General features: G+C 57.5%; 1 protein-coding gene across 2 annotated transcripts; it reads left to right on the top strand.

Annotated features, from left to right (window-relative positions):
• The first annotated feature begins 1,862 nt into the window (after positions 1-1,862).
• PHF19 (PHD finger protein 19) lies at positions 1,863-21,812 on the top strand. 2 transcript variants are annotated; one of them, XM_053908239.1, is made up of 16 exons: positions 2,195-2,362; positions 2,830-2,949; positions 4,789-4,989; positions 5,479-5,560; positions 8,155-8,250; positions 8,745-8,845; positions 9,390-9,538; positions 11,127-11,222; positions 11,980-12,048; positions 12,253-12,373; positions 13,878-13,945; positions 15,447-15,608; positions 16,169-16,256; positions 17,048-17,133; positions 18,136-18,231; positions 19,335-21,812. In XM_053908239.1, exons 3-16 carry the CDS (start codon positions 4,804-4,806, stop codon positions 19,675-19,677), a joined length of 1,743 nt encoding a protein of 580 aa, XP_053764214.1. In that variant the 5' UTR covers positions 2,195-2,362; positions 2,830-2,949; positions 4,789-4,803; the 3' UTR covers positions 19,678-21,812. The 2 variants fall into 2 exon arrangements, with proteins under 2 accessions (XP_053764213.1, XP_053764214.1); XM_053908238.1 differs by lacking the exon at positions 2,830-2,949 and having other exon boundaries at positions 1,863-2,362.
• Positions 21,813-22,078: the final 266 nt, after the last annotated feature.

Genomic DNA, 22,078 nt, shown 5'->3' with positions numbered 1-22,078 from the left:
CCTCCATACACCTGAACTTCCAGCCCCATAAACACAACCTTCTCTATCCCAGGCTTTCTGCAATGCTGTTCCCTCCTCCTGGAAGGCTCACCTCCCTATTTCTGCATTCTAGCTACTGCCACTTTCCCCGTGAAATTTATACTCTCTTCTCGATTCAGAGTCAGAGCTGCCTCTAAGTAATCACTGGTGCCATCATACTTTTCTGGTGGCATTTATTATTTCCTAATTTGTACTGTTTTGGCAACTCGCTTTAGGGGTGCCTGGGGGGCTCAGTCAGTTAAGTGACCGACTTTGGCTCAGGTCATGATCTCACAGTTCGTGGGTTCGAGCCCCGCATCGGGCTCTGTGAAGACAGCTTGGAGCCTGGAGTCTACTTCAGATTCTGTGTCTCCCTCTCTCTCTGCCCCTCCCCCACTCACACTCTGTCTCTCTCTCTCTCTCTCTCAACTAAATATTTTTTTAAAAAAACTCGCTTTGCATACCTTTTCCTTTACAAAGGTACCTGCTCCTTCATTATGTTATTTTAACCTTCATTCATAGTCTGATTTTAACTTCATCCATGCAACAGCCTGAGATGGGGTGGTGTTAATAACTCCTTTGGACAGATGTGGAAACATGGCCCAAAGGGGTACTCGCTTACCCAAGATCCCATACTGGCCCAGAGGCAGAGCTGGATTTGAAGCCTGGACTCTCCCAATTCCACTTCTGGATCACTGCACCACACCTCTCATATTTGTATGTGTGTGTTGTGTCAAAGCCCGATTCCCCCTTGAGGCTGTGCCCCCCCCCCCCCCCCCCCGTGGCTCCCAGCTCTAGGTCCCCCCAGGGTGCACTCAATGAATATGTAATTCCTTGAAACTACAAGGATCGCAGGGTGCCGGGGACTGTGCAAATGTCAACTCTGATCTTCACAGCAACTCTATTCAGATAAGGAAACCCAGGGTCCCACGGCCAGCAATTAGTGGAGCTGGCCTTTCAGACCCAGAGGTAAGCTTCTACTTCCATAATCTCTGCCACTGGCATCCCGAAGGCAGAGCCAGCCAGCCGGAGAGATCAGAGCCCAAGGCGGGGAGGCAAAGGGCCAATGGTGGGCAACTTGACAGTGAACATGGAAGGCTGGGATGCGGATGCCCACTGACCACACCCACGATGTGCACACTGCCCCCAGACTCCACGGAGTGTCTGCAGAACGCGACCGGTAGCAGGTCAGAGGAGGGCTGAGGGATGGGGTGGGGGCTGTTTGCAAGTGTTCACCCCACCCCCACAGAGTGAGTCTGGATATGGACAAGTCTGCCCCCCCTCCCCAGGGCAAGGACTCTAGAGGTGACTGGAGTCATGTCCAGTGCCTCAGTCAGCTATTCCTATGACCCTGTGTGTTGTCTTTCACGGTGTGCCATTTATTTATACTTTGTGTTTGTGTGCCTGGTATGTATTCGCGATTCTATCTTTGTGTTCCGTTCCTGTGCGTTGTGTTCGTGTGCCATGCGTCTGGTGTTGTGGGCCTGTTGTTTGTCTACCTTACGTGCATGTTCCGTTGTGTGTCCGTGCTGTGCACACTGTGTCTCTCCTTGTATCTGTGTCCAGTCTGTGTCTCTATTGTGTGCCGTGTGTACCGTGTGTCGGGAACTTGGGTCTGTGCTGCGTGCGCTGTGGATCTACGTTATGCTTGTGCTGGTCTCCGGCCCGACTGTCCACGCGGCGAGCGCCGGCTGCTGCGTGTTTACGTGTGTGAATCCCGTCCGGCCGCCCCGGGCCTGCGTCCCCGCCTGCAGCCAGTGCGCGTCCGCACCTCCCCACCGCGCGTCTGGGCCAGCGGGAGGTCTGCGCCCCGCGCGTTGCGTAGTGTGTTTCCTCCAGCGGCGCGGGGCGGTGCTTCCGCGTGTGCCCGCGGCGTGGCCGGGTCGCGGCGGGCTCCGCGTCCCCGTGCTGTCGCGCCGCGTGCCTGCGCCCGGCGCGCGGGGCGGCGGGGATGCGCGCGCGGGGGCCGGGGGCGCGCGGGGGCGGGGGCGGGCGCGGGCGGGAGGCGCTGCGGGGCCCCGCGGCCGCGGGCTCCAATGGCGAGGCCGGCGCGGCCCCCGCTAATTACATAAGCGGGACGTCAATAATTCGCGGGGAAAACGCGAAAAAGATGGCGCCCCGCGCCCGGGGGGCCCCTTCCTGAGCGCCCCGGCCCCTCCCTCCCCCGCCTCCCCCCCCTCTTCCCCGCGGCGCCCCCGCCCCGCCCCGCCCCCGCCGAGACCCCGACCCCGGCCCCACGGGCGGACACTCGGCCGGGCAGCCGCGGGCCGCGCGCAGCCGCCTCCGCCGCCGATGCGCCTGGTGGCCAGACTCCAAGTGGGACCGGCCGACACGCAGGCTCGCGGTAAGCTCAGCGGGGACTCCCCGCCACACGCTTCGCTCCCGGCACACATCCCTCCTCTCGAAATCTCCCCGGACTGCGGCGGGCCGAGCGCCTCCGGGGGTCGGGGTGGGGGGGGGGTTGGCGTCCCGGGGAGCCGCGCGCCTGGGGCTGGGACGGGAGCGAGCGGCGTCCGCGGGGCCGGGGAGCCCCGCCCGGGTCCCCGAGCCTTAGGGGGGCGTGGGTGACAGGTCGCTGCTCCCTAGCCCCAAATCTTGACTTTTCCCGTTCGGGGCGGGGGGGGGGGGGCGGGGTGGAGACCGACGGCGGCATTTGGGATTTTGCTCACGTCCGAAGTCAGGCTGCAGCAGGACTGGGACGGGGGAGGCTTGGCGTCGGAGCGACTGAAGAGAGGAGCGCTTGAACCCGAAGGGGGTACCTCTGCAAGGTTGTTTTTTTTTCCCCCCTCCTGAACACCCTTTTTTAAAAAGCCAACGGCTGCCCTGGGAGAGGCCCCGGCGCATGAATCATCCTCGCTTCCTGCCCCCGCCCGGCCCCGCGCTCCGGGTGCCGCGGATTTGAACTGGACGCCGACGGGAACCCGCAAACAGGCATTTCTTTGCAGATGGGTTTGAATCAGCCAATCACAGCCCGCGGGGGCCCGCCCCGGGAGGATGGAGGCGCGGGGAGGGGGCCGCCACCCGGGGGCCCCCGCCCGGCCAGTGGGGGCGCGGCGACCGGGCCGGCTCCCAACGGCGCGAGGGGGGAGGAAGTGTCAGTTTGTGAACCTGCCGCGGCCCGGGGCCCAGGCCCGGCGGGCGGGGACTTCGCAGCGCCTGGGAGCCAGGTGGCAGGGAGAAGGCAGGGATTCAGAGCGCTGACCCTGCCCAATGCCTGCGCTGCCCTGCTGTCCAGAAAAGGGCAGAATGGCCTGCCGTCCAGAAAAGGGCAGAATGGGTGTGTGGGGTGGAGGGGAACGTGGCCACACTATCGTCTGGGGGGCCAAGACCCCAACAGTGCCCTGCCTGCCCCATGGCCCCTGACATGCGCACGCATGTAGTTCATTTCATATACCCACTGACATACTGCTGCAGACATCATCAAGCCCAATCTCACCGGAGTGCACATGCACTCACACAGAAAAACACACAGAATTCTCTCCCTGTCTATAAATAATTGTAACACCAGGTGCCGGGTGCCATGGCGGGGGGGGGGGGGACCAGAATAGGAGGTGCAAGGCTGTGTTTTGGCTCAGTAGGGAGTGTGTGGAAGGGCACTGAGCCAGGTGAGCCCAGAGAGGGGAGGAAGGGGCCTTGGGGAAGGCTTTCAATGCCAGCGGAAGACATGGGGGAGCCACAGAAGGTTTCTGGAAGGGAGCCTAAGAAAGGGAATTGGGGGCCCTGGGGAAGAGTCTGGTAGGAGACAGGAAAGCAGGGAGTGACCTGCACTGGGCGCTGGTGTCTCATTCCCCTTCCTAGTACCCAGCATAAGTGAGCCTTCCGAACCAGTTACCGAATGAATGAATGAATGAATGGCCCAAGCAAAAGAGGCCTGAACCAAAATGGGCTTGGAAGAGAGGGGCCAGATGCCAGAATTCACTAGGCTTGAAGTTGGCCGACTGTGGCAATTCACTGGTTGGAGAAGTCTAAAGATGCTCGGGTTCTGGGGAACATCAGTGGTACCATTAGCAGAAAGAAGAGAGCATTGGGGCAGTAGCACATGTCATAGGATGGTGAGAGAGACAGGTGTGCAGAGAGTGACCAGCAATGACTTCACTGTGTGGAGCACATTTGCATCTGAGTAGAAGCATAGTGAGTTTAAATGTCCCAGAATTGGTTTTCATTAAATCACCCCACAATTGAGAACAGAAAGGGGGATTACAAAAGACACAGGTGGCCAGTCTATACTGGGTCACAAGCCAGCTAGGATTTTTCCTTCCTAGGTGACTTTCCTTGGGCCAGATCTCAGGGCAGGGGCAGAGAGGGGGGAGAGTGAAAACTTTCCGCTGCTCCCCTGGAGAAGACCCTCCACTCAGATAGCCCGTTTGCTTAAGGGAGAGAGCTTCAGGGTCCTAAGCCTGGGATTCAGGCCCCCTGGGTGCGGAGACCACTCTGTGGATGGTTGAGGGGTTCGTTGTCTTTAGAAAGCAGCATGGTATGGGTGGGAAAGAGAGGTGGGGTTTAGAATCAGCCCACCTGGTTATGAATCTCGGCTCTGCCTCTGCCCCACTGTCCACTTTCCCTTGCCAAGCCTCAGTTTCTGTGTATAATGGGAGTAATAATGTCTCCCTCGCAGGGTTGTCATGAGGCTCCAGTGAGATAATAGAAGTGCCTGGCACATAGCCCGGGTTTCGTAAGTGGTAGCTTCCTTCCCCGGTAAGCTTCCTTCCCCGGATGGACTTCTGGAGCAGGGGAGCGAGGAGTAAAAACCCTGTTCTCTTTCTCTTCCAGTGTCAGGGGAAGCTGATGGAGAATCGCGCTCTGGACCCAGGCGCTCGGGACTCCTATGGTGCCACCAGCCACCTCCCCAACAAGGGGGCTCTGGCAAAAGCCAAGAACAACTTCAAAGACCTGATGTCCAAGCTGACGGAGGGCCAGTATGTGCTGTGCCGCTGGACGGATGGACTGTATTACCTCGGGAAGATCAAGAGGGTAAACCTTTCCTCCCGGGCCCCAGTTCCGAGGCTCAGCCTCTCTGCTCATCCTCTGGCCTAGGCCTCCCTTCATCCCCCTCATCCTCCAAAGATGAACATGGAAGGAGCCAGAGTCTGGTCTTGCAGGTGCCATCCTTAGGGCCAGCATCATCCAACCAGGTCTTTAGAAAAGAGCTCTGCGATCCTACAGAACAAAACAAAGGCAGGTTGGAGAGGATCTCAGATGACCACCTGGGCCTGTGCTGTCCTCAGCATTTCCACCAAGTTGTGGTCCCCTGGCCCCTGACCGTGCAGCTCCAGGGACTGGGCGCGCACTACCAGGACCTGCTGCCCTCCTTCCCCTTCCAGCCCAGCTCTGCTTCCTGGAGCGCAAGGAGTGGGTGTAATCTCTCTGTCCTGCAGGGGCAGAAATGGGAGAGGAAGACCACGTCCCAGTGGCTTTTCCCCAGCCACTTTCTCACGTTACCCCTCCCTCTCCGTGCCCCAGGTCAGTAGTTCTAAGCAGAGCTGCCTGGTGACTTTTGAAGATAATTCCAAATACTGGGTCCTGTGGAAGGACATACAGCATGGTGAGTACTCCTAAGAGCTTGGGCCCCCTGCCCCGTCCCTGGCCCTCTCTCCTCCTCCACTTCCGTTTTGTCCTCCTGTCCTTCTCTCTTGCACTCCTGGCACCTGGCCTTGTCTCCCCACTCCCCACCAAGCCCACCTGAGAAGATGGTCAGGTGGCCGGTTGTGTTTTTCCATGGAAAAGGGCTTCTGACATCTGTCATGCCCTTGATTACTCCCATGTCTCCCCTGTCACAAGGGAGGCAGGAAGGTGGAGAAGGTGGTTCGGGAAGGTGCCGGGAGAACTGGGATGGGTCTTGGGCCCGTGTCTGCTTTCTTGCTGTGCTTCACCCCCTGCTGCACGAAGCTGTGGGTCAGTCTGGGGCTAGGAACGGGGAGGGGCCCAGGCAATCCAGACGGGCACCTCTAGACGTGAGCACAGTGTGCCGTACCCCCGTGTGAGGAAACCTAGCAGAGGCAGCTCTAGCCTCGGTGGAAAGCCAGGAGAGCAGAGACGGACCGGGCAGGGTGAAGATGATCATGCCTGCGCGGGGCTGGACCAGCTTCAGGGGCGAAAGGGAGCTGGGCTGGGTGCCACCCCTGCACTCGGAGAGCTGACATCTTCCTGTCTTGCCACCGCTGTCCCTTCCCACGGACACGACAGACCTCGCTAAGCAGTCACGGCACTCTCATATTTCCAACGTGGAGCTCCAAGTGGAGGCTCAGTAGACCTCAGACCAAGTTTTAGCTCTGCTGCTGGCTAGCTGCGTGTCGTTGGGCAAGTGACGACACCTCTCTGAGCCTGTTTCTTCATCTGAACAATAAGGAGATGATGAAAATACTGGACTCCCAGGGTGGTTACGTGAGACTCCACGTAAAACTCTTAGCCCAGTGCTCCGGAGTTACAGGGAGGCAGTCTCTAAAGAATTTGTTACTGTAAGAAATGATCTCAAGGAGCCTGCCAAGTAGAGGCGGCAGAACCCAGCCAGTTTGTAGAGATTCCAAACTGCCCTTTTCTCTAAGATGTTGTGGCTAATGTAGACTTGGAGGTTCTTCTCCAAGCTTCCCTCACCCTCAATTTATAATACAGAGATCCAAAGCAATGAGGAGCTCTTCTCCCAAGTTACCCTCTTATTGAAGACACAGAGAGCCAACAGGTGAGAAAGACCCCTCAGCAGACATTGAGTAGAAGGTCCAGCACGTGCCAGGGACTACACGTGTGCCACCGCCCCTGGGGAACGGCTTGTCTCCCCCTCCAGACGACTGTGCATCACCGGCAGGATGGGGCCCTGTCCTTGGCTGTGCCCAAGATGAGAGCACAAGGCTGAGCAAGCCGTAGTTATCGATTACTTAAGCTTGTTGCTTTATTGGTTTTTATCAGTGGCTTTACTTCCTGAAGCCAGTGCCGGCTTAGTGCAGCCCCTGCCTGGGGGCGTATTGTGGGATAAGAGGCAAGAGACTGAGTGTTCATGTTCAACAAACATGTCTTGACCACGTGTTATGTGCCACACACTTTATGAGGTCCTGGGGATATCGTGAGGAGCAGCTACCATTTCAGCCCTTAACAAAACTTTTAGTTGGCTGGGGGGAACCAGACAGAAACATGTTTCAAAATGTATTAATTTATTCACGCAAACCTTTCACACATAAATACACTTATTCTTCAACAATACCCCCCCCCAAAAAACAGAGAAAAAAAGAGATGAGAAAGAACTTGTAGATTAGAAGCAGTTGAACACATTTGTGGGGCACCTGGGTGGTCAGTCAGTGAAGCATCCGACTTCAGCTCAGGTCACGATCTCACAGTTTGTGGGTTCGAGCCCTGCTTCGGGCTCTGTGCTGACAGTTCTGTGCAGCTTCAGATTCTGGGTCTCCCTCTCTCTCCGCCCCTCCCCTGCTTGTGCTCTGTCTCTCAAAAATAAATAAATGTTAAAAAAAAAGGTTAATAAAAAAAGCAGTTGAACATACTTGAACTTATTATATTTTTATATAAGAGACAGTTGGAAATGTGAATAGTCACCGAATTTCTTGGTGGTAGTAAGAAACCGTTTTTAATTTTTAGGTGCAATAAAGGCACTGTAGTTAAGTTTTTGTTTTTTAAAAGAACATCCTAATCTTTCAGAGATACATACTGAAATATTTTCAGAAAATGATTAGGTATCTGGGAAGTGATTCAGAATAATACAGGAGGAGAAAGTGGGTGGGAATATAGGCAAAACAAGACTGGCTATGAGTTCTTCATTATTGGTAAGAACATGGAGTTTCATTAGAACGTTCTATTATTAACATAAAATTTTGTTTAACAAACAAGCTAAATTAGGCAGGAGAGGCAGCATGATATGGTCAGAAAGAACAAAGGAGTTGACGTTAAAGAGCCATGGGTTTGAATCCGACCTCTCCTACTTCTGGGACTTCTCAGAGCCTCAATTTCCCCACCTTTAGAATGGGCTAATGATAATAGGTACCTCAGAGTAGTTGAGATTCAGTGAGTTGGCCCATGGGGCCCAGCGCCACGTCCAGTAGAGGCTCAGAAACTGGAGGGTGATTTTTTTAAACTCTTCTAAGTCCTGCGAGTGAGCAGAACCTGACCCCGAGGACCTCCCTCTCTCCCTTTCAGCTGGCGTTCCAGGGGAGGAGCCCAAGTGCAACATCTGCCTGGGGAAGACCTCAGGGCCGCTGAATGAGATCCTCATCTGTGGGAAGTGTGGCTTGGGTGAGTGTGGTGAGCAGGGCACATGGGAGGCCCCCGCCCGCACCGGCCCCAAAAGGCATATATATGCCTCGCTACTGGGATCTTAGCCGGCTTCCCGTTTCTCTTGGAGCTCCAGAGTGACAGGGGGCCAGTCCATGGGAATGAGGGCCCAGGGAAGTGACCCCTGGGGAGAGCTGGGGCTCCAGGAAAGTGAGACAAGGTATGCAGTTTGGAGCTCCCCCTAACCCAGGAGAGAGGAGGGTGGAGAGATGGGGCACAAAGGCTTAAGCCAGGTTGTCGTGCCTCCCCTACTGGGGCCCAGCCTGTCTTTTAGTCGCCTGCTTGGACGCCAACTTGGCTGCCTTGGTGAGCGTCGCCTGCCAGTGCCCTGGCAGCTGGCAGGCACCCGGCTCCTCCTAGCTGCCGCCACCCTCCCCAGCCCTGTGGCCTTTGGGCTGCCTGGCTTGGGGTCAGTGCTGCCCTGTGGGCGCTCAGCAGCCCCATCTCTTCCTCAGGTTACCACCAGCAGTGCCACATCCCTATAGCAGGCAGTGCCGACCGGCCCCTGCTCACACCTTGGTTCTGCCGACGCTGCATCTTCGCCCTGGCTGTGCGGGTGAGCCCTTCCCCCTTGCAGCCCCTGCCTTTCCCCAGGCCAGTCAGGGAGCCTGGACTCCCTGGGCTCCCACCTGACGGCAGGTCACAGAGCCTGCACTTTGGAGGCAGACAGCCCTCCTGCCACTGACCAGGGAGCGGTACGTCCTTGGCCGGGTTCCTTAGCCTCCCCGAGCCTGTTTCCTCAATGGTAAAATGGATATGGGTTGGTGCCAGGGGTAGGTGGCCCCCAATAAATGGTGCTCTACTATCAAAAGACAAAATCCATGTAAGCAGCCACCCTCAGTACCTATTGGTTATTATTGTCACCTTTCTTGCAGCGTGCGACTATTAATACTGTTGTTAATAGAGATCTTTCTGGGATGGAGAGAGCATAGATTTGGGATCGATAAGAAAAAGCTTCTTGCGTTTCTGACAACGTTGGAATAATTGCGGGTTCCCGACTCAGCGTTTCCCCCGTGCTGGCCGCACGCAGACCTGTGTGGCCGCGCCCCCCACCCCCCACCGGGACCCCGCCGCTGAGCCGGACCCTCATCTCCCCGCAGAAAGGCGGCGCGCTGAAGAAGGGCGCCATCGCCAGGACGCTGCAGGCCGTGAAGATGGTGCTGTCCTACCAGCCGGAGGAGCTCGAGTGGGACTCGCCCCACCGCACCAATCAGCAGCAGTGCTACTGCTACTGCGGCGGGCCCGGAGAGTAAGGCCGCGGGGGCGGGGCCTCCGGGGGCGGGGAGGTGGGCGGGGGCTCCGCGGAGGGGCGGGGCCCGAGGGAGCGAGGCTGGAGCTCAGGCTGTGTGGCTCCAGGAAGGGAAGGAAGTGTGGAAGCGCGGCTAAGAGCCTAGCCCCAAGTGTCCAGATCCTCCCAGCCCCTTGGGGCTGTGTGCAGCCCCTGAGTGCAGTCCTCATCGCAGTTTTCACGCTATACGGTGTGGTGGACAGGGCGCGATTAGATTAATTCACATAAAGGCTCATGCAGTGCCTGTTACTTGGAAGGCACTTAATAAATGTTAGCTGTTACTACTGGTGCATGGAATTGAAGGTAAACCTTGCTCTTGTCCGAGCCAATGAACCAGGCTGCCGGTGAGGCATTAAAGTACTTTGGCCTGGAAGTGTGCAAGCAGGGGTAGGGGGTCATATGTCAGGGATGCTGTGGATGGGATTCTTGCCCTGACTATAGGACAGGAGTCTTTGATTGATTCTTCCTTGCCAGCCTGGGCCTCCATGTAGCCATGGGAGATTGAGCCTGCTCTCTTGGCCTGACTGCACCAGACCTTGTGGCAGGAACCACAGAAGTGACAGATGGGGTCTCTTCCCTCAGGACATATCCGTATGGGATGCCCTAAAGTCCTGAATCTTAGACCCAAGCTCTGTTGACAACCAGTAGGTATCTGGAGGCTGGGCTTATCCAGCCTAGCAGGGTAGCAGGCCTAGCTAGGCTTATCCAGCCTAGCAGGCCAAGGGATTAATTACCTTGGCCCCATCAACTTCCCTGAGTGTGGGGAGGTCTATGGGATAACAGAGGAAGAAATGCTTATAGAGACCTTCACAGAATTGAGGCAGTGGTTCTCAGTGCATCTCCCGCCCTCTCCCCCCCCCCCCCCCAACCAAAGATTGAGTAGGTCCGGAGTGGGCCAAGGAATCTTCGTATTTTAACCTGGACCCCAGGTGATTCTGATGTTCACGGTCCATGGACCGCACCTGACAAGTTATGAATGAAGCATCGGTTGTCCGTGAGGAAATGCCACTTTGCTCTTTGTTCATATTCAGTGCATAGTTGTTGAATGGCCATGACAGGGTAGATACAGTACTGGGTGAGAAAAACCAGACATGGCGCTGCCCATGGAGCTTACAGGAGCCATTATATTCCTGCCAAGTCTCTAGGGCAGACCTTCCCATGCGGTAGTTTTTGAGAAGCTGTGTGTGGGGCCCAGTCCAGAGATGGGGGCTCCAACTGTGTCATGAGGAGGGCAGGCTTTGAAGTTAGGGAGGCCAGGGTTTGAATCACCATCCACCATTTGCTTCCTGAGTGACCTTGAGCAAGCCATTTAAGCTCGGAGTCTGTAAAATTAGGGCAGTGGCCCATCTTTTACCAGAGGGTGAGATCAAACAATATAGCATATGCCTGCTCCCTGGACCTCCCCCTGGCCCAGCCTAAGTGCTCGGTAACTGTGAGTTCTCTTCCTTTTCCCCCGGTGGAGTGCAAGTTTGTGTTGGGAGAGGTTGCGGAGGCTGATGCCTGGCTAGCAGTGTGGGCCTGGCTGACCCTGGCTCCTCTGGCTCTCCAGATGGTACCTGCGGATGCTGCAGTGTTACCGGTGCAGGCAGTGGTTCCACGAGGCCTGCACCCAGTGCCTCAATGAGCCCATGATGTTCGGAGACCGGTAGGTGCTAATCTGATCCACTTCAGCCTTGAGGGGACAGGGGACAGCGGTGGCGGTGGCTCTTTCAGACTGCCTGCCAGGCCCTATGCAGGTGGGGGTCTGTGAGGTGGGCGCCTGTCCACGGGAGGCAGCTCAGGGTGAGGGAGGCCTTCTCAGTAGAGGACTGTGCCGGACCACAGCCCCAGTTGCCATTGACTTGTCGGGGACCTTAGACAAAGCCCCACCTCCCCTAAGCCCCAGTCCCTTCCTGAGTCTGGGCGGAGGGGGAGGGATGCAGGAGGCCCCGCCTCACCCCTACCCAGGCTACTAGAGGAGCCACTGGGAGCTGGATGATTGATCTGGCTTCTAATGAATGGGGCTAAGCTAACAGAAGGCTTCTGTGTGTCACACCAGATATTGCATGTCTTGGTTGGTGTGTCAGGGTTGTGATTGCGTGTGTGCACGTGGGTGTGTGTGTGTGTGTCTCAGAGGGGAAGAGGGTGCCCACTGCAGCCCAGCCTAGCTCAGCTGGCTCTGAACTCAGCCACACTCTGGGATAACGACGTTTGGGAAAGAGTTTGGCACAGGGGAAGGTCGGGAAGTATTGTGTGGTCTGTGTCCTGCCCCATCCTAGCCGCTGCCTCCTGCAGGGACCACTAGTGGGAACGAGGACAGCACTCACTGTGGGAAGGCCGGTGGGGAGCGAGGGCGGGGGAGGGCTGGGCTTGGGTGGGGTGTCAGCCCCTGCCACCACAGGCCTCTCTCCACCTTCCTCCAGGTTCTACCTGTTCTTCTGCTCCGTGTGTAATCAGGGCCCGGAGTACATCGAGCGGCTGCCCCTGCGATGGTGAGACGGGGGGGCTCGCTCGGCCAGGCCCACCCCTGTCCCCTCCCAGCTGCTCCACTCCCACCTCCCTCCGGGAACAATTCCATTTCCAGCCACCAGGTCCCAGCCTTGCCCCTGCCCTTCAGCCTGGGCCCCGGAGGCTCCAGCCCGGGCCGGGCAGGCTGCCGCCTCACCCCAGCCCCACCTACTCGCCCCCTTGCCCAGGGTGGATGTGGTTCACCTGGCCCTCTACAACCTGGGGGTGCAGAGCAAGAAGAAGTACTTTGACTTTGAGGAGATTCTGGCCTTTGTCAACCACCACTGGGAGCTCCTGCAGCTTGGCAAGGTATGCAGGGCCACGGGAAGGCAGAACGGCCAGAGCCCATTCCACAGTGGGCTTACCGAGGTCCAGAGAGGTGAGAGGTTTGCCCAGGGTCACACAGTGCAGGACTGGTGTCGGGGTCTCTTGAGGACTCACCCTTCGGCAGCACCACCTGCCTGCAAGGGCTGTGGGCTGGGAGAAAGACCTAGAGCCTTGCAGCTGCCACATCCCCTGGTCCAAGCCTCTGAGCCCTTGCCCTGCGAGGGGCTTCCTTGACCCGGGTTTTGGCAGCGGGCGGATTGGGGCCACCCTGACTCAGCAGCAGGGGGCCGGGGGTGGATCTGGCTGCAACAGGGCTCCCTACAGAGATGTTGGACCTGCTCCAGATTACCTGGCTGTAGTGGAAAGTGAAGTGGGCCTGCCCTCTGCTGATCTTACTCTGAATAGCAGAAGTGGTCAGCGGGAGCCTGCGAGCCTGGAAGCTGGGCAGTAAAGTAACAAACCACAGACTTTCAGGAGGTCAGAGGTGGCCGGCACAGCTTTGGAGCTGAGCCAGGATTGGAGCCAGGGCATCCCAACCTCTCTCATGGTGGGGCCATGCCCGCTTTTCCCTAACAGTAGCCTTAAGAGACCTCTCTACCAATCCAGAGTGGGGCATATTCTCTACTGACTGCCAGAAATCTTTCTTTGATGAGACAGGAATTTACCAAAAACAATTTTTTTTAAAAGGATGACCCTTTATGCTTTGCAAAATCTTTTCATATAACAACATCTTCATTTATGGTGTTTGATAATTTATAAAAGCCATATGTGTTGTAAAGCCTTGAAAGACAGATAGAGCTGGTATTTTTAATAACTTTTTTTCTGATATATAAAAAGAACATACATGTTCCTGATAGAAAAATTGTTAAATGCCAAAAAGCATAAGGAAGTAGACTTTAAAACGTCACCTACCCATCACACCACACAGAAACAACTGCTACTAATGTATTCCATCCTTTCTTCTGTGTCTGTTTTTCCTTTTTCCTTGGCTTAGGTTATACAGTAAGTAAAATTTTAAATCATCTTTTTTTTTTCAATTCATATTATATCATAAATACGTTTCCATATTCCAGAAAGAGTTTTCATCAACATTTTTAATGGTTTCCTTGGTTTCTAGCATGGTTTACTTAGTGCTTTCCTTCCTGTTGGGCAGGTAGTTTCTTGCCCGCGTTTCATATTTGGCCGTCATTAGGAACGACGCTGCAGTGACCATTTTTGTACTTAAAGCTTTGTGTTTCACGTTAGATCTCTGTGATAGATCCCATGGCGTGGCATTACTGGGTCAAGGGCATGGGCATTTTTAAAGCTTCTGATACATCTAGGACGGGAGTTACTCTCCCCATTTCCAGATGGAGAAGTGAGCTCAGAGAGGTGAAAAGATTTGGAATCCTGGAAGAAGTCAGGGTCCTCACCCGGAGATTGCAGGGAGGGGACAGGGGCCCCCATGTGCCTGGGTCTGACTATCCTGCTGGCTGCTCTCCCTCAGCTCACCAGCACCCCCGTGACGGACCGAGGACCGCATCTCCTCAATGCGCTCAACAGTTACAAAAGCCGGTGCGTGCAGGGAAGGGAGCGCGTGCATGGGCCCTCCCCCCCGACAGGTGGGATTGGGTGTAAAGCATCTTCCGGCCTCGTGGTCTTTGCTCAGCCTGTGCTCCAGCCTGGGTGTCCTGCCCCTTCTCTTTGACTAGATGAGTCCTACCCATTCTTCAAGATCCAGGGAGCACTCCACCTCCTTTGTGATGCCTCCCCTGAGCACTCCAGTGACCAGATGCATTTTGGCCCTGGGCTCGGCTCCACAGGGGGTACACCCCTGATCTCTGAGGGCCCGTCCTGCCCTGGCCATCTGTGGTTCTGGGCCAGGCACTGAAGGTTCCATTCATCATCTCTTGGGTGGGCCACAGCCTCCTAGCTTGTCCCCAGCACCATGTTTTCCCCTCCAGACTTCTGACTCCTCAGAACCTACATCTGGCACATCCCTTGCTACTCCTGCACAGAATGCCCAGGCTCCTGAGCACGGCATTCAAGGCCTCTTATGATGAGACTCTGCCCACTCCTTCTGCCACTGATTCTTTGCTTTATTCTGGGTGTCAGCCATTCTGAACGCACTGCTCTCCCACTCAGTGCTTTTGCTCAGATCTCTCTGTTTGACTAGGATGCTCTTCCATCCATTTCACTCATTTGTTCCATGAACGACTTTAAGTTTTTTAAACGTTTGTTTGTTTTCGAGAGAGGGAGAGAAGGAGGGGCAGAGAAAGAGGGAGAGAGAGAACCCCAAGCAGCCTCCACACTCAGCACACAGAGCCCTACTCAGGGCTCGAACTCATGAACCGTGAGATGACAACCCGAGCCGAAACCAAGAGCTGGACCCTTAACCGACTGAGCCCCCCAGCCGCCCCCAGGAACAACTGTTTATTGAACTGCTACTCTGCGTCAGCCCTTTGTGGATGCTGAGGACACAGGGAGGAATAGGACATGGTCCCTGCTTCTGTGAAACCTCTCCAGACATTGCTAGACAGAATTAGCCACTCTGTTTTCCTTCTGCCTTCTCACTATTCTTGAGTAGTGGGGCTTCCTGCCCTCCCTGTAGATAGTCTCTTGAGGGGGAGGACTGTCTGAGTCACCTCTTCACCTCATGGCAGCTCGGCTAGTGTTGGAAGGATGAGGGAAGTACCTGGAGGTGTTTCCAGTCTCCCTGGGGAGACCAGAGAACAGAATGGTGCAGGATCCAGTGTCTTGGCCATAGCAGTTCCACTGAAAGCTGGAACTTCCGATAGAAGGCGACCTTGGGGCTGGCTGAGGGAGAGGAGGAGCAGCAGGAAGCACAGACATGCAAGAGGAAGGATGGGGGGGACCACCAGCCACATCCCCGGCCACCACCTGGGACCCCTGGTCCCACAGGCCTTGAGGAATCAGCATCTCCATGGGCAACTCTGGATTTCAGTTCTGGGTCCAGGGAGACAGAGAGTAATTTTAAGGCTTGACTCTCCTCCCCAGGAGGATGGACCGACAGACTCCAGAGCTTTCTCCTCCCCCTGTCCACCCCCCCCCCCAGGTTCCTCTGTGGCAAGGAGATCAAGAAGAAGAAATGCATCTTCCGCCTGCGCATCCGGGTCCCGCCCAACCCGCCAGGGAAGCTGCTGCCCGACAAGGGCCTGGTGCCCACTGAGAGCGTGGCCTCCTCTGAGCTGCGTAAGAGAGGAAAGAGCAAGCCTGGGTCAGTGCCTGGGGACCGAGCTCGGGGTCTCCGCTGCTCCCGGCTCCAGCCCCGGCCTATGTGCTGTGCGGTGGGCCCAGAGACCACAGTGACATCCAAGCGAGCAGGGAAGAACTCCACCTGGTTAGGCCCCAGCTGGAGGCACCCTGAGAGGGCCAGTCAGCGGCTGGACTTGATCCCCCATCTGGGATTTCTTCCGCCGCGGCCCCTATTGCCTTGCTTGGAGGGAAAGGCAGATCGTGAGGTCCCGTCTTGCCGGGTTAGAGCTGAGGCAGAGAGGGAAGAGGAAGCGAGAGTGTGTACGGGGTCCCTAGCTCTCCTGGCCAAGCTGAGCCCCTCATCCTGGGCGCCCGGGGCAGAACATCCTTCCCTCTTTTCTGCCCACCCCACCCCCCTCCGCACCCTCCTACACCCGCTGCCTGGAGGATGTGCCCTCCCCAGACGGCCCTGTGAAGGAGCGCCTGTCCCTACCCGCCCTACTCTGACCCCAGCCCTGCCTCTCCTTCCTCCGGGCCTTCAGGCTCTGACCCGGCCACCCTCTCCCCTTTCTGTCTCCACAGTTTGTTGCCTCACGAATTCCAGCAGCAGAAAAGGCGAGTTTATAGAAGAAAAAGATCAAAGTTTTTGCTGGAAGATGCTATTCCCAGTGTTAGTTTCTTGTTTTCTTGCTCTCCACGTTCACACACAGGGTCAGCACATTAATTAGGGATTCCTATGCAGGAAACTAAGCACCCCAGGCCCCAGGGACTCTCCCACATCCCTTAAAGGAGAAGCCAGTTCCTTCTGCAGCAAAACAAGCAAAAACCAGGCACTTTGAGACCACCACTTTCTCTCCCTACACTCTCCCACGACTGCTTTCTCTCCCCAAACTCTCCTGAGAAGCCAAAGGGGGCGGGGCAGGGTAGGTAATATCCTCACCTCCACAGTCCAGTGGGGACACTGAGTGCCAGGGAGGGACAGTGACTTTCCTGAGGTCACACCTCAGCCAGTGGCAGAGCCCAGCCTAGAACCAGGGCTCCGGAGCAGTCTTTCCTTGGCCCCGCATCCTTGCTGCAGCCCTCCCTGGAGGACGAATACTAGCGATGCTCACACCTCCCTGTCACCTGACAGCGAGCAAGTTGCTTTTACAGCCAACATCTCATTCTTCTGTGCTTCCCAACACCTCTACCAGGGAAGCACGGCAGGTGTCGCTGGCCACCTTTTGCGGTTCAGGTAACTGCGGCCCAGAGTTGGGAAGGCCATGTGCTCAGCTAGGGACAGGGCTAGAACCGGTCTGATGTGGCTCCCTGGTCAGACAGAATAAAGAGCGAGTGACGAGTCTAACCCTCGGGAGGCCCAGCCCTCAGAAACCCCGTGTGGCCCTCAGCAGAGAGAGGGTGCTGTGGGGGGCGGGTCTGATGCTCACTGACCCATCCTCCTGCTCCTTCCTGTGTCCACAGAGTGACTTTACCTCAGCCTGGAGCACTAACCACCACCTGGCCAGCATATTTGACTTCTCGCTGGATGAAATTCAGAGTTTGAAAAGGTACCAACCAGGAACCCGGCAGAGAGGGCTGCTCTGGAGCGTGGGGTAGAGGCAAGCAGTGAGACCTCCATTCCCTGGCAATGAAGGAAGGCTCTGGAAGGGGCAAACGAGAGAGCCTTTTGAGGGAGTGGAAGGTCCCTTGGGTCATTGCAGTTAAAAGGGTCCACGCTGCATGAGGCCTACTGACTAGGCTGCCTGACGGGTCTTCCCACGATAGAACTTTTCAGCACGACATCCTCCTGCTGTAGGTGTGCGGGGCTCCCAGGGACAGCTCCCCAGAGCAGGGTCAAAGGCCGCCTCGCCTGGGGGCCCTCCCTACCTGTCCAGCCCCTGTCCTGCTTCTCCCTGCCCTCACACCATATACCAGAATTGCTTTGGCCACCCTGCATTCCCCTTCCTCCAGGGAGCCTTCCCTGGCCCTCCGCAGGCTGTGTTGGGTGCTCCTGTCTGTGTATCCCCACAGCTCCTCATGCTCGGTACACCCACGGGGAGGGGACACACAGCCCACTGTTCTGTTTCTGGAAGTGTCGAAGGCCAGTTGGTGCTTCCTGAAGGAGAGGAAGGGCTTCAGTCAGGCCTGGGCTGCGGCCCCTACGTACCAATTACTGACTGCAGCGTCAGGGTCCTCCAGCCTCTCTGCACCTCCCACCTGTTTCCGCGTGGTTGTTAGGAGGCTCGAACGGGTGCTGGAAATGAAAGCCCTTTGGGTCTATATAGCACCCAGGTGGCGGTGGCCAGGCTCCTTAGTGCACCTCTCGCCACGGGGGCAGGTGTGGGGGGAGGCTTCCTCTAGCGTCCCGAGGCTCCTCAGGCTCTGGAGGCCGCTGCGTAGGAGATGGACAGGCCGAGGAGCAGCCCCTGCAGGCACGGTGGTGGGAAGCGCCGGGGAGGGAAGGCGGGCCTTCGCTTGGCCGGGGGAAGAGGGTGGCGCTCAGGGCCGACTGGAGGGTCCCACGGGGTGCCGAGGGCCGGCGGCAGGCTCACCCTCTCCCCCCACCGCAGCGCCAGCTCGGGCCAGACCTTCTTCTCCGATGTGGACTCCACGGACGCCGCCAGCACCTCCGGTTCGGCTTCCACCAGCCTCTCCTATGACTCCAGGTGAGCCTCCCGCAGGATGGACCCTGTCCGTCGTCCCCCCGCCGCCTCGCCTCCCCCTGGTGCCGTGTGGCCCACTCTGTGTGCTGGGGTGTCAAGCTTGGGGCTCGGGACCATCTGGTTCTGATGTGGGCCTTCAGGTGGCTCTTCATCAGCTGCAGGTTATGTGACACTTGTTGCCGAGCAGTTTCGGTTCTAGGGTTCTACCTGCCATGATTTTGCACGTCTCTACCCCTGACTATAGGGTCCCCTGCTTCCTGGCTGTCTAAATCTGGTGTCTGTCTTCTGGGTCACTAAGGAAAAGAGCCACTGATTTTGGAAGCCTGAGGGAGGGGAAGATGGCATCCTGCAGGGTCTGGGGTCTGGGAGAGGGGCAGAAGAGCCTGGGGACCTAGCCAAGGGTGCAGCCTGTGTGGCAGTAGCTGGTGCTCGGCAGCACGGGAGGCTCCTGTGACTGTATGTGAGGACTCTTGTGTCTTGGCGTCTGTCAGAGCATCTCTAGTTGTCGGTCTCCTTTGCTGCCTCTGGATTTGTAGTTATTTCCTCTCGTTTCTTTGGTTCTCACAAGCTCTCCGGGGCTTGGCTTCTGTTTCTAAGCATCTGTGAACACATGCCTCTTCTTCTGTGTGTTTCCCCACCACCTCTCTCTGTCTCTTCGTCTGTGTGTGTGTGTCGCCCACGTACATCTGTCTGTCTGCAATCCAAGACTCTGGGTACGAGGCCCGTCAGTCCCTCCCTCCCATCCCCCACCCCCGTCCGACTCCCCAGGGAAGGGCCTCCTCCGTGCAGGCGAGGCCTCCGTGCGGCACTTGGGAGGCGCAGGGTGGTGCTCCTCCACCTGTGCGTGCAGTGCTGAGGTCCTACGTGGAGAGTGTGTACTTTTAGAGCCGGACACACCCGGGTTTGAATGCCTGGCTCAGCCACTCGCCCGCTGGTGGCTTCTCCTGTTCGGCCTCCTTGGGACCGTGGTGAGGACGGTGGTGAGATGCTGCAGCCCCCCGGGGCCCGGCCCGGTGCCTGGCTCCCGGGAGGGGGCTCAGGGAGAGGGGCTGGTCAGCATCGTTCCACCCCGTTCCCGCCGTCTTCCTCCCCCCACCCTGACGCAGACGGACAGTGGGCAGCCGCAAGAGGAAGCTGGCGGCCAAAGCGTACGTGCCCCTGCGGGCAAAGCGGCGGGCAGCCGAGCCGGGTGGACGCTGCCCCTCAGACAGCAGCGCGGAGGGGGCTTTGGGCCCCGAGCGGCCGGACGAGGGCGTCGACAGCCACACCTTTGAGAGCATCAGTGAGGATGACTCATCCCTGTCCCACCTGAAGTCCTCCATCACCAACTACTTTGGCGCGGCCGGGCGGCTAGCCTGTGGGGAGAAGTACCAGGTGCTGGCCAGGAGGGTCACGCCCGAGGGCAAGGTCCAGTACCTGGTGGAGTGGGAAGGGACCACCCCTTACTGACGAGCCCCAGGGGACGCCGGCAGCCCGTTCTCTCCAGGCCTGGGCGGGGGAGGAAAGCAAGACAGCTGCGAGTGCCTGTGGCCGAAAGGCCCTCCCGCCTGCCTGCCAGGCCCAGGCCGGCGCCTCTCTGCGTGCCTGTTCCGCTCTTGGGCCTCGTCAGGCTCGCCACCCCCTTTGCCTGTGTGTCTAAGGTCCCACTGGCTGTCACTCAGTGTCTTCACAGTCTCCCTCCAACCATTTACCTGTAACTGAATGTGTGTCCCCGTGGCGCTAGGACCCTTCTCCCTGAGGCCCGAGTCTTTCTCTTCGTCCCATTATGTCCCTTTACCTCTCTCCTACCCCGTTTGGGGCAGGGGGTGTGTTTACACATCTACGCGCGCATGGCTGTCCCCGTACCGGATGTCCTTCACAGCTGACCCGCGGGCAGCCGGTCGTCCTGGGGACCCGTGCGAACGGGAACCTTCGAGCATGGCTGAAGGTGAAGAGGTGAAGAGGACGCCCCTCCGAGCTTTTCCCTACCCCCTCTGCTGCCTCTCCCTGCTGTGAGAGTGGGAGGCTGCCTCTGCCGGTGAGGCAGAGACCCCGGGGCTCTTGGGATCCCAGGAGCCAAGAGGCTGGGTCTCTGCCTCAAGGCACCTAACACCAGAGCCCGGTTAGTACGGCTGCAGGTGTCGGCTTCCGAGGTCCCAGAGCTGGTCCTTTCTCTGGCCCCGCCCCCTCAGCGTTGCCGAGGTCCTGGCCTCAAAAACTTGCGGGACAGGAAGGGGGAGGAAAGGAGACCTCAGGCTGTCTCCTGTGCCTCCCACCCCCAGACCCACCTCACACCCAGCCGAGCGATACCCACTCTCCCAGAAGCTGCCATCCACACGTGCGCTTTCACCCTCGAGGCCTACACACCACCCGCACGCGCACACGTGCACCCCGCTCCCTCCGGTGGCAGCCTGGCTCCTGCCCTCTGCTCTCCCGTGGCCCTCTTCAGGGGCCCTGTGCTGCAACTAAATGTGAAAGTCCAGCTCCGGCCCCTTCGTCCTGCCCACGAACCAGCTAGGACCCCACAGGGAGGCGTGGAGGGCGCACACCCTCTTCCTCACCCCCTGCCGCACCCTGAGACTGACAATCACTTTTTGGGACAGGTTGGGATTTTTAAAAGGCTTGTGTTGTTCAGTCCCCCCAAAGGGAAGCCTTTGTCAGCGGGGGTATAAGTAGAATTCTTAGAACTGACATTACAACTCATACCATCTGGAGGGAAACCAAAAATGAGAAGGGGAGGGGACCCCTCATTTTTGCTGCTTCCAGAGATATTAGAAACTGACCCACTTGATTGGAAGGTAGGAAGAAGTGCCTTGACTAGGGCAGGGGGTGGACCAGATGGGGACCAGCCTTGCCAACTGCCACCGTGGCCTCCAGCCTGAGTTCTGCAGGCTGCCAGCTGCAAGGCGAAAGTGGGTGAACGAAGGGGTGGCAGTGGGGGCAGCAGGCCTGGGGAGCTGGTTTTTCCGTGGCTGTGCCCAGCCCTCCCCAGCTGTGCGCATCATGGAGTCCCTGAGATTGTTCAGACGCCCCTTGCCTTAAACCTCAGCTCCTATAGTGCCTTTCACACGGGACCTCACCTCCTGAACGTGGCCCACCCACTCCCCTCTGCTTCCCCAGCAGGACCCAGGCAGGGAACAGCTGGGGTTGGGCCCAGTTCTCTCCCTTCTCAGCCCCACAGCTGCTGCCACGGAAGCCCCCCCGCTGGGGCCAGATGGAAGGGGAGCCGAGAAGCCAGCCCCCAGCCTAGCAGGGGTGTGGGACCCGGCATCCAGTCTGTGGCTTCCTGCCTGGCTTCGGCTTTCTAGGCTTCTGGGAAAGCACTGGATGAGCAAGGCCTGCCACGGTGCACCTGTACCTTCTCTACTCAAGCTCCAGAGAGGCTCTGGGCCGGAAGAGGGGAGGGGGTGTCTTCCTCACTTGGGAAGTCAGCGTAAGGCCTGGGAAGGCCACCCTGGCTCCACACCCCAGCATTTCATTCATAGCAGATAATAGCTGCATTACTGCCAACTGACCTTATAATAACCCTGTGCACCTTTGAAAAGATTTATGGTTTTGAATTGCTGCTTTTAATAACATTTGTTATATTAAAGTTATAATTAATATGTGTGATTTCTAATTTAAAAGCTCCCTTTGAAAAATGAACTATCTTCCCCCTGGTGAATGAACCGTCTGTCAGCCGTTGGGTACCGGGAGGAATGGTCTGGTTTCTGGTCTTGGTTTCCTGGAAACTGAGGAGGCATGACAGGACTCCATCTGGCCACCTGCCACTCCTACCCCTCCCTCCCACATTCTCCCCACAATATTCTCACCTTTGCCACCAACAGGATGTGGAACTTTTTTTCTACTGTGAGTACCTGATCCATGGGGG

The sequence above is a fragment of the Panthera pardus genome, unplaced genomic scaffold (genome assembly GCF_024362965.1).
Source record: "Panthera pardus isolate Hobbes unplaced genomic scaffold, ASM2436296v1 HiC_scaffold_20, whole genome shotgun sequence".
NCBI lineage: Eukaryota > Metazoa > Chordata > Mammalia > Carnivora > Felidae > Panthera > Panthera pardus.
Note: the sequence above shows the minus strand (reverse complement) of the source record. Positions and strands in the feature narration are given on the sequence as shown.